This window comes from Podarcis bocagei, assembly GCF_964188305.1.
Source record: "Podarcis bocagei genome assembly, chromosome: 2".
NCBI classification, from domain to species: Eukaryota; Metazoa; Chordata; class Lepidosauria; order Squamata; family Lacertidae; genus Podarcis; species Podarcis bocagei.
In genome coordinates, this window is record NC_138126.1 from 76,849,513 (window position 1) to 76,861,614 (window position 12,102).

The 12,102-nt window shown below is 43.0% G+C and overlaps 1 protein-coding gene across 3 annotated transcripts in view; it reads right to left on the reverse strand.

The window, feature by feature from the left end:
- The window catches only part of AFF4 (ALF transcription elongation factor 4), a gene marked incomplete at its 5' end in the record, with an annotated part of 51,205 nt that extends 45,276 nt beyond the window's left edge, over positions 1-5,929 (reverse strand). The window contains one exon of one of the 3 annotated variants that reach the window (XM_081185302.1): positions 5,592-5,929. In XM_081185302.1, the coding sequence (XP_081041428.1) occupies positions 5,592-5,774 (183 nt within the window). The remainder of the gene's footprint in view (positions 1-5,591) is intronic. The other 2 variants (XM_081185304.1, XM_081185303.1) reach the window with 2 other exon arrangements.
- Positions 5,930-12,102: the final 6,173 nt, after the last annotated feature.

The window sequence follows — 12,102 nt, forward strand, 5'->3', positions numbered from 1 at the left end:
ACCTGTTACTGCAATAAAATGCAAAAGCAAAGCATAAATTAAGCAGGCTTTTCATCAAACCACTGTGACCTGAAGGAAAAATCTAAGACTGGGCAAAAAATCATGACTACATGAACACATTCCAGTTGTTGACAAACAACACTTAACTACTTCACCACAACGTTATTCCTTCCTACTTGCCAATATTGCCATCTTATCTGAAAGCAGAATAAGGATGGGAAGCATATATTCAATACTGCTTCAAAAATAAGACAAAAAGTCTCATTTATATATAGGACTATGTGAGCTATTATATATATATTCACTATGTAAAATATGAGAAGGATATAAATAGGTACCAGCTTTTCAGAATTTTATATATAGTTTTATATTCACAGTGGATTGTGTCCAGTGGTGTTGCTCAGCTGACAGTAAGATGTCAATCAGTGGTACCTGGAGGAAAGAAATTTCACCCCAAAAGGTATTTATTAAAGCAGTGGTTCTCAAACCTTTTCTCTGTACCAGAGAAAATTTGCTCGTGCTTAATTTACAACACAGAATACAACTATTTTATAATATGATCGTGGGACATCCAGAAAGTGTAAAACAATGCAGCTACATGAGAACTTGAATAACTCCCAAAATATAATTATAAATGACAACTAGGATTGTCCTCAATATACTTGATGCTCTTGCTCTCATTTTGAAAAAATATTTATCCATATTCTGAAAATAAAAACATATTATGATCCTATACTACACTGAAATGTTTAAATGTTTCTTTGATTATCCTTGAATCTTCCCACTATACTTGATGTCAAATGCCACACCATTTGAGAATCACAGATTAAAGGTTTTTTAAAAATAAAACAATTCAAATCCAATAGTCACAGTGTGATTTAAAAGTTAATAATAATATTAATAATAATAATAATTTATTAATACCCCACCCATCTGGCTGGCTTCCAACAGAACACTAAAATACAATAACCTATTAAACATTAAAAACTTCCCTAAACAGGGCTGCCTTCAGATGTCTTTTAAAAGTCTGGTAGTTGTTTTTCTCTTTGACATCTGGTGGGAGGGCATTCCACTACCAAGAAGGCCCTCTGCCTGGTTCCCTCTAACTTCTGGGAACCACCAGAAGGCCCTCGCAACTGGACCTCAGTGTCCGGGCAGAACAATGGGGGTGGAGACTCTCCTTCAGGTACACTGGACCGAGGCCGTCAGCACCAACACTTTGAATTGTGCTCGGAAATGTACTGGGAACCAGTTTAGGTCTTTCAAGACCTGTGTTATATGGTCTCGGCGGCCATTCTGGATTAGTTGTAGTTTCCAGGTCACCTTCAAAGGTAGCCCCATATAGAGTGCATTGCAATAGTCCAGCAAGAGATAACTAGAGCATGCACCACTCTGGCGAGACAGTCTGCGGGCAGGTAGGGTCTCAGCCTGCGTACCAGATGGAGCTGATAAACAGCTGCCCTGGACACAGAATTGACCTGCGTCTCCATGGACAGCTGTGAGCCCAGAATGACTCCCAGGCTGCGCACCTGGTCCTTCAGGGGCACAGTTATCCCATTCAGGACCAGGGATATACAAATGCAAAATATATTTTCCTGTTACAATACAATGATCACTAAGAAACACAATGAACAGGTAATTTCATATCCATGTAACTCCACACTGTCATATGGTGCAGAGGATGCAGGTGAGTTATTCATGTAACTTATAAAATAGGGCCAGACCTTATCAAAGCTGTCATGTTTCACAGTGCTGATACCTAGGATCTCCTTTCCACATCTCCCGAAGACCTCTTGCATTACCCATTGATTTGTCAATAAGCAATTTGTAATTTACAAAGGCAGACCCTCTCAGTTCCTTGCTTGACAGACTGGAGGATCCTCTAGAGCAGGGGTATCCAACAGGTCGATCGGGATCGACTGTTTGATCCCTGGAAGGTTCCAGTTGATCACGGTCTCCTTTTCCTTTGCATTGTCATCAGAGCATCCAGCACCACCCCCTTGGCATGTCCTCCATTTTCGCATGATAGCTGTAATGGAAGACAGGCTTTTCGTTGTGAGACAGATTATTTTCTTAGCAATTTTTTGGTGAGTGAGTTTTCCCCTTTCCTTAATTTTGACATTTTTGTCCCTAAAAGAAGCTCAACAACTTTGACCTGAACACCCCAAAAACGGGGTAGATCACTGCCAGTTATTTAATCTGTGAGTGGATCGCAGTCTCTTGGAAGTTAGACACCCCTGCTCTAGAGCAATCTTTGGGGGGGGGCGTGGAATACAGAGGGAGGTTTTCCTCCCTTTCCCTCTGATGAAAGTCTTACTGTCAGCAGAGTGCCACTAAATTTGCTGCACCATGGTTTCTGGTCAAAGCTCATTTCAGAAATTTGGTATTAGTTTAGTATTTATTAGGATATTATTTAAACACTTTAATAGTGGCAGTTCATGCCCTTAGCATTTCCAAACATTACTAAATGGGAAGCAGCTGTTGATTATGCATATAGTTCATTTTTAGTTGCATGTTCAAACTATGATCACCTGATTCTTTAAACAGAAGAGATAAATACTGTTGATTATTTATACAGTGTCAGTGAATATAGTGCCTTGCAGACAAACAATCATAAAAGGGCAGGGTACATTCTATAGGAAATATTATGAGAACCAGGGTGCTCCAGAAAATAAAATGTTAGAACTGGACTAGGGAGGCCTATGTCTATTCACTGACCTCTTTCATGGGCTTGCCACTTGCTACTGGGAAGTCACATATTTTAAAATGACAACGACTGCAATCTACCTTAGAATAACTAAACAGTGAGAACACAGCAAGACACAAGCACTGGCAGGGATCTCCTGTCAGGAAGTATATAGACCCTTCATCCAAGTTTTAGCCTAACCAAGACAACTCCCTGTCTCCCCAAAAAATGCATTTGACAAAGATCTACGGACAGGTTTTAGTTCACCATACCATCAGTTTAGAACTGAAGATGAGGATAAAATCACTAAATGGTTTCCCTGCTACATATCAGTTAAACTACAATTTAACAGGTCATTTTCCCTAGAAAGCATATATACTTTGCAAATTAAGAATCACACACATTATACGTAAGGAGAAGAGAAATAGTTTTCTAATTCAAAATTACTTAGAAAACTTATATCAACTGGTGCTGGCTACCTGACCTGGCTATCAATATACTGATGAAAACTCCTGGTGAAGCAGTGTCATCTCTCTATTCGTCTGAGGTCAGTGATAGAGAAGATGAGGGTGAATAAACTTAAGTTCCATTCAGGTAAAAAAATAAACCTATATATGGCATGTGAGTTCCATGACATCTTTAAGGAGGGGGGCAATTTGGACTTGCAACCCTATGCCCCTGTGCTGAAGGCCAAATTTAAATTTGCTCCAACCTAGAGGCTATTATGTGCAGAGAGGAAAACATATGGGCTTAAGAGCTTAAACCAGAAATCAGCCCCCACTTGTGGCTAGAGCAGCTTTGAGACAAGATTTAAGTCAGGAGGAAATCATAACTTTATTGACAATAAACAGTGTAATCACATAAGTATTGGTGGAGTCTTTGTTCAACTTCTGTTCTGGTACATCCCATAGTTATAGTCAAGTGAACACAAAGTAAGCTAAGAGGTTCTTTAGCCTTAATTTTGTGATATATACAAAATTTAGTCCAAACAAATTGTGGGGCTTAGGTTATGAACTCACCGTCACTTAAAGCAAAGTATTTAGATTTAAACTAGCTTAATCCTATTATTGTCAATGGGATTCAACAGATTTAAATCCAAATGTCCCCATTAAATTATCAGCCTGATAAACAACAGTCATTTGCTGAAGTTACAGGCACAGTAATAAACAAAGGAAAGAAGTGTGATACTTGTCTGAGCAGTGTTTTGCTTGGAACACTACTCTTTGCTGAATGACTTTCGTTCCTCTCACTCTCAACACCATACATTTCAAATCATAGTGCAGAGATACTGTCCTGATTCCTTAAGGCAATATAGTAAATTGTAAAATGTTTCTTTTTCACATTTCCCAGAGTCAAGCTCTTTCAACGGATGATAAGGAACTAAGTCTGAGTCATTAACATCTCATTCCTGCCTAGAAAGAGATCAACACAATTGAAAGCTTCTTCTATCAACACTGTTGGCCCAGAGCTGTATCATCCAAGGCTTTCTGGATCCCATCTAAACTATAGCTACCATTCCATACTTGTACACAAGCAGTTCAAATACATTTTTTGCACAAGTACTTATGATTGTTCTTACTCAGGTGTACATACAGTACTGAGATCAACACAACAGTTGAACTGTGCCAGCAGGAGTTCCAGTGATAGTAGACCTTTGGGGAAGGACTGCTCTGTTCACAATTACCCAATTCACATGTTATATTTGTTAATACTCATTGTTAAGGACAGTTGGGATGTCCCACAAATACAGAACTAGTATGTAAACCTGCCCTCAGTATTACAGTTAAAGAGTTAATAGTTTTACAGTTAAGATGTATCTTATCCGTGTTACATTGGATAAGACATTTCAAATTCAGATTCTGTGTGGGGTAACAGAGATCAAGACAGTACTTCCTTCAAATGGTGAGACTGCTGCAGCTTTGGGTATAGGAACAAAAGAGATGGTGAAATCCCCATATCACTTTTAGAGGAACTTCTGCTGACATAGACAGATAGGATCTGCCAGAAAACTCACTCAAAAAGCAATCTACAGAATCTACAAATCTACAATCGCTTTGCCTGATCTGTCCTAAGAGCTACTCAGTATTTCAACAACATAACAAACTGAACAAACTGCTGACTTATCACTGGAGTGAGTGGGATTAAAACCCAACTATTGCAATAGAGGAGGTGGTGGTGGTTTAGTTAGCAAAACCATCCAAGAACAAGCTCAGATGCACATTTATCTCAAGCTACTGGCACTTCTGGGAAAGAAAGGCAGTGCCGTCCCATCTCTGCTTCCATCCTTCGAACACACAATGTATCATCAGAAGCCCTCACGTGTGTGCATTTATGTGATACGACATATATACGTGATGGGGGGGGGGGTTGAAAGAGAAGCGCTAGTAACCAGGTGTGCTTATCCCTATGCTAGCAGTCATTCTGGGGATGCCTCGCTTAAGGATGAAGTACGGAGAGCAGTAAGCGACAGATTAGGAAAGGGATCCAAGGGAGAGGAGCTCCCCTGAATTTCGAAGGAGGGAGGACGGGGAGACTCCGGGGCGTGGGAGCAGCGAAGAAAGGAAGCCCATTCCAAAGTAGAGAGGGAGGAGCGGAAGCAGAAAATGCCTACCCATCCACCACCACCACCCCTCCCGGAAGAAGAGGGAAAGAGCGGGGGAGATACATCCTGAGGCGACTTTCGACGCTTTCTATGGGCGGGGGGTGTCTGGGACGGGGGTGTAATAAGAGCCTGCTGCCCTCGGCAGCGAGGAGGGAGGGGCCGTCTCAACCATCCCCAGGGAGGGCTCCTTCTTCCCGCTACCTGAGGGGGGGGTGAAGCGGGGCCTACCTTACCTTGCCTCGCCCCAGCCCAAGTGCCACCGACAGCGGCGCCAGCTCCGCCCCGAGCCGCCCGGCCACTCACCTCCGCTGGCTCCGTCGCTACACCCCGACCATTTCCCGGTTGCCGCCACCGCCGGGCGGGCGTGAGGAGAGCCAGGAAGGCCCCAGAAGAAGCAGCAGCCGCCGCCGCCGCCGCCACAGGCGAGAGGAGGGGCAGGCCGAGGGAGATCACCGCGGAGAGAAAGGCGCGGAGGCGGAGTTCCATCTCCGGCTCCCCCGCCGCTCCATGTCTGGGGGCCGCCGAGCCGGGGCTGCGCTGAAACGCGAGAGGGCGGCGGTGTCAGGGCCTCCCCGACGACGCCAGTCTCCGCCGCCGCCGCCTCCCTCCTTCTCTTTCCCTCTCTGGAGTCGGATTACCCAGCAGCCCCCGCGGCAAGCACAGCCCCACCGCCCCAAAGCCCAGCAGCTGAGAGGAGGGGCCTAAGGCCTCACCACGTGACCCCCCCCGGCGGAAAGCAGCCAACGCCGCCGGGAGAAGGCGAGCACCGCCCTCGCCCAGAAAGGAAGCGCAGGAGGATTCGGGCACGTCACGTGACCAGGGATCTGTTCATCTTTTTTTCTTTTTTTGAAGTCGATGATTACAAAAAACCGTTGCTCTCCTGCGCCCTCTAGAGGGGAAAGTCGGAGCAGCAACGTGGGCGCCTGTGCTGTGGTCGATCCGCGCGGATGCGGCGAAGTAGGGTCTGGGTTTCCATAGGAGTCTGGGAGTCCCACTCAGAGGGATGGAGTCCTGGAAAGCTCATGGGGCGAGTAAGGGGGTTAAACGCATGCCTAGCCGCCGTTGAGGAATGGATTCAAATCGGGTATGGTGCGCAGTTCTTCCACGCAAATGCCCAAGGAGGTCACTGCTTTCTGCGGGAGGGCTTCTTCAGATTCCCTGCAATATCAGTAGCCTCCTCCTCGTTCTCCGCAGTCATTTGCCTGCCCGTTTTGAGAAACGACATTCCTGCTAAGATCCGACCGACAGGCGCCCACTAACTTAAATTGTGGTTTTTAAATATATATATATTTAAAAGTGAATTTATTCACCCAGGTAAGACATATTATTAGCCAGAAAGCTATCTAAAGCCTTCATAGGTTACCAAGTATTGTACAGGAATAATAACCCTTGCAGGTTCTGACAGGGGGAAAAACACTCCTCGCTGCTGCTGACAATTCCTTCCAAAGAAAGAGAGCCCCTAGACAACATTGTATAGGTGCAACAGGCTCAAATATCAAGAAAGAGATAGTTGGTAACAATATCCAAGAACAGAAGTAAACATGGGTTTATCTCTTCGTTTCTGGGTGTTCTAAAACCATTTCTGAAGAGAGGACACTTTGCATGCAGTGCACTGACAGGATGGACAGGAATAACAAGATCCTCCTTCTGTTCATAGACCTAAAAGGACAGTTGCCTCACCCTGCTGCCTATTATCAGACTCAAATGCCTCAAAAAAGAGAGGTAGTGTGTGGTCATACAGCAATGGAATTTCACATTAAGAGTCCACTAACACACTAGAATAAATCCAGAGGTAGTAACTAGAAACCTATAATAAACCAGAATAATTTGATAACATTCAGTAAATGCAAACGGGCAGATAAGAGCAAAACAACACAGAGAATTTATTGTTCTGTACTACACACACACACAAACTTAGTTTAGGGACAGCTTTTTACAATATCTGTTTCCTTGTGATAGCCTTATGGAGAAGATGTTGTTTCCACACTATCTGCCTGAAAATACACATGGGGTGGACTGGACACCTAGCACTAGCTTGTAAAGCAGAATTGGTTTTCTCAAAAGAAACAACATACTGTACTTCTTTGAACTCTGCCAACGTCCTCTTTGTCAGCCAACTGCAGAATTCTGTTTCTCTTTTGCCGGCTACTTTCAAGAATGTCAGCCTATTTCCTTCAGCATTGCCACCCCTCCCCGCCCCAGTAGGTGAGATGTATCTAATATAGCAAGTATACTTGGCAATCAATAAAGTGTCTCTATGTGGACGCGGGTGGGTTAAACCATAGAGCCTAGGACTTACTGATCAGAACGTCGCGGTTCGAATCCCTGACGGGGTGAGCTCCTGTTGCTCGGTCCCTGCTCCTGCCAACCTAGCAGTTCGAAAGCACATCAAAGTGCAAGTAGATAAATAGGTACCGCTCCAGTGGGAAGGTAAACGGCATTTCCGTGCACTGCTCTGGTTCGCCAGAAGCGGCTTAGTCATGCTGGCCACATGACCCGGAAGCTGTACGCTGGCTCCCTCGGCCAATAAAGCGAGATGAGCGCCACAACCCCAGAGTCAGACACAACTGGACCTAATGGTCAGGGGTCCCTTTACCTGTATGTAAACAACAGAGGATGATATTCTACATTTTCCCTCTATGAATGTCCATAAGAAATAAAACTCTCTTCAACAGAGACTGCTGCTTCTATATTTTACCACAATTCCAAAGACTAAATATGTTTGTCAGAAGGGCTTCATCAATTAATGTTCTAAAAGCAGGAAGTGATCTTTTACTCCCTACCACATGGTTCCCATTTAATGCCCACATTTCTCTGAAACTCTAGCTACTGGAAATATAGCAACCACAAACAGTTGGTAGACATAGGAAAATATCTGCACACACAAAATTGCTTTTCTTGTGGTATATAGAAAACAAATTACACCAGTTGTTATATTTATTTCAGATGAGGGGAATCAACCAAATATGTACATAATTCAAGAAGTAAAATAATCTTTTCATGCAGCAGAACATGTTTTATAACAATAGAGATGCTAAATACAAGGAGAAGACAATGTCACTTTGATTCACAGTGTGGAATCCACCCCCCTTTCTCTAAAGAGCCTGGTATTCAAATGACCCCCTGCTGTTAGTGATAGCAAGACAGAGCTTGATAGAGACCCCAAAGGGGTTAACAGGACTCCACATTCTGTCAACATCTGTGCATACCACGCGCTGGTTTCAATTGCCCTAGGTTAGGTTAGGATATTAATTGCCCTTGACAGAGACAACAACACCAGCTTATGGATTGCTTTCATTCCCCCCCCCCCTTTGATGTTCTTTGTCCTCTCCTGTAATTAATTATTGAAACCAATTCAAATTGTTTGTATGATATATAACTCATTCCCAGGGTGAAAAACAACAATAAAAGGTTCAAAAACAAGGTACAGTTCAAGTAATTTTAAACCACTCTGTAATGACTTTAACAAATCAAGGGGTATGTTTGCTAGGGTTCTGAATACGTACATATTCTAAGAATAAAAACATGCAAACCAAGAAGGAAAGCCTCTATGGTAGGTTCCAGTGTACATTCTTCAAAGTGTCTGTGAAGCTGTATGATGCTCAGTGTTGAACACTAAAATAAATGCCTTCAAGTCTCCAAATGGCTATCAATAACCCATAAAATCAGTGCAATAAGATCTATTCATCAAATAAAGTCTATTCTTTTTCTCAGTGGAATGAGTAAGGTTGAATAAATTGAAGTTCAATTAACAACATCTCTTTAACATGGTCAACTTAAGTACACAGGACTTCATGCACAGATAATTAAAATATCATAAAGGAGTGTCCTTAAATATTGCCCCAAATCTATGGTTGTAGATTTTTTTGGCACTTTGTCATTCCAAAATATTACATACCGGTACTTCACTTTCAATAAAGCTCTTAGCAGCCTACGTGCCTTTACTCACAAAGTTTGTCAATTTTTCCATGCAAACCATGTCCCTTGTCTCTTAACAACCAATCCATAACGGGGAAGATTCAGCATTTTCCGATTATAGATTATAGCTATTTTAGCTGCTGTTGAAAAGAAAGATAACCAATTCCATGTCCTTGAAAAATTTATCTTAGGTTTTAGACAAATTTCTCAAATTAAATCTGTTTCTAAAAAATTCACTTTTTTTTGACATTTGAAAGATACCTGCTCCAGAGTTTCTATGTCTTCAGCAAACATTGTTGAAACCCATATGAGATAATCTATCTGGTAAGGAATATATATTTTAGGTAACATGAATAGCTGGAAGTCTCTTTTGCACATAAGCAGGAAAAGCCACATCAACATTATCATTACAATGACGTATGTTTATCTGTTTAGGCAGGAAAATCAGATGTGTGAGAATCTCTCCCATTTGTAGCCCAGGCATCCTTCCGCATTACCTTGGGGGAAAGGGTTAGTTAAAACACTTTCATGCTTCACATTTAACTGTGTGGTTGATGCCTAATCTTCACTGGGATAATTTACAGCAGGTTTGATTACACTGACAAAGTCGGCATGAAACCTGAATAAGCCTCTTAAAACCGACCTATACATTTGGGAAAAGCATATAGTACCATCATCTCCAGGCAGTAGCAGTTCAAAATGAAACATGACTGAATGGTTTGTCATGTAAAATCATTGTCCACCAGAAAATACTAGACTAGGCTCTTTTTCCACGACATAGTTTTCGATAAACAGCAAACTACTAGAAGACCAGTAATATACCACCCCAACCTGTAATCTGGCGTGGTAGAGAAGGGGTGGTGCACCTTTTGAGTGGGGCCAGAAGCAAAAGTGGGTGAATCAATGGATGTACCTTTTGCCTTTGTACAGTAGGCTAGTTTCTAAACACACACACACACACACACACACTCCTCTGTCTTCCATTCAGGCAAGCAAGAGGCATCACCAGAGTTCAAGGACATATTCCAGTCAGGCAAAAGCACATTCCAGGAGGGAACAAAGTAGGGCTAGTGAAAGCTGTGGCCTATGGCAAGTTCCAAGGGCCAAAAGCAAAGCCTGGAGATTTGGCCCTGAAACACAGGTTCCCCTCCCCTATGGTACATTATCAGAAAAACTCTGTCTTGTGCTTTTTTAAAAAAAACAACAACCATGTAGATTGGCCCCTAATCTAAGATGGTAACATGCTCAATAAATAACTTAATGAGCTAACTATGACCCAGTTTGCATGCAGTGGTAAACAACAGTTAGAAGCAAACAATGGCTTACTGGGAATGAAGGTATGGTGCACGGTGCTTGGTTTCACTTAATCTGTCTTGCCCACTTCCAGGAGAAGGACCATGAACTTGGCTTAGCATTACATGCAAAGCACCACTCACAGCTTGGTTCTCTCCAAACCATGAGCAGAAGCCATGTTTGTCTGGAGAGCTACAAACCACAAGTGCTAGTCTACATGTAGCACTAAACCAATTGCCATGGTTTTCTTCCAGAGGAAGCAGGGCAGAACGAGCAGCATGAACCACACTCTGCTCATTCACAGCAAGCCGTAATTAGTTAGAATCATAGAATCATAGAGTTGGAAGAGACCACAAGGGCCACCGAGTCCAAGCCCCTGCCAAGCAGGAAGCACCATCAGAGCACTCCTGACATATGGTTGTCAAGCCTCTGCTTAAAGACCTCCAAAGTAGGAGACTCCACCACACTCCTTGGCAGCAAATTCCACTGTCGAACAGCTCTTACTGACAGGAAGTTCTTCCTAATGTTTAGGTGGAATCTTCTTTCTTGTAGTTTGGATCCATTGCTCCGTGTCCGCTTCTCTGGAGCAGCAGAAAACAACCTTTCTCCCTCCTCTATGTGACATCCTTTTATATATTTGAACATGGCTATCATATCACCCCTTAACCTCCTCTTCTCCAGGCTAAACATGCCCAGCTCCCTTAGCCGTTCCTCATAAGGCATCGTTTCCAGGCCTTTGACCATTTTGGTTGCCCTCCTCTGGACACGTTCCAGTTTGTCAGTGTCCTTCTTGAATTGTGGTGCCCAGAACTGGACACAGTACTCCAGGTGAGGTCTGACCAGAGCAGAATACAGTGGCACTATTACTTCCCTTGATCTAGATGCTATACTCCTATTGATGCAGCCCAGAATTGCATTGGCTTTTTTAGCTGCCGTGTCACACTGTTGGCTCATGTCAAGTTTGTGGTCAACCAAGACTCCTAGATCCTTTTCACATGTACTGCTCTCAAGCCAGGTGTCACCCATCTTGTATTTGTGCCTCTCATTTTTTTCATAGTTTCTGACTATGGTTTGCCATCAGGCACCAACAAGGCCATTAACGACTCTTACCCATTTCAATCTCATCCATACAATCTCATCAATGTTTTCTTAAGGTTTACATTTCATTTCAATTTTGATAGCTATTCTTTTTTTCTCCTACCAGACCTTTGTTGTTCTTCATTAGAGAGTTTTCTTAGCAAGACCTCATGCTTATGAAACAAGAGAAAAGAGCCTTGGCTGGAGCAGACAAAAACTCAATTAGCCTGGAATTCCGTACCCACCGTGGACCACCAGACACCTCTGTGAATTCCACAAGCATGACATGAAGCAAAAGCCCTAACGCTGCTGTATTGCAGCTACTCAATTGCCTTTGAACTAATATTAAGTAGCATATTGCATACAAACTATTAGAGCAAGCAGCCATAGAATAACTGTAATGAGTCTCCTTGATATAATCTCCATACCACTCTTGCTCCTCTCATTCTCTTCTGTAAGTGATTAGCCAACAGTAGGTCCCCACCTTAAGATATTATCTTCATTATTGTCCATGGCTTCAGGTCCT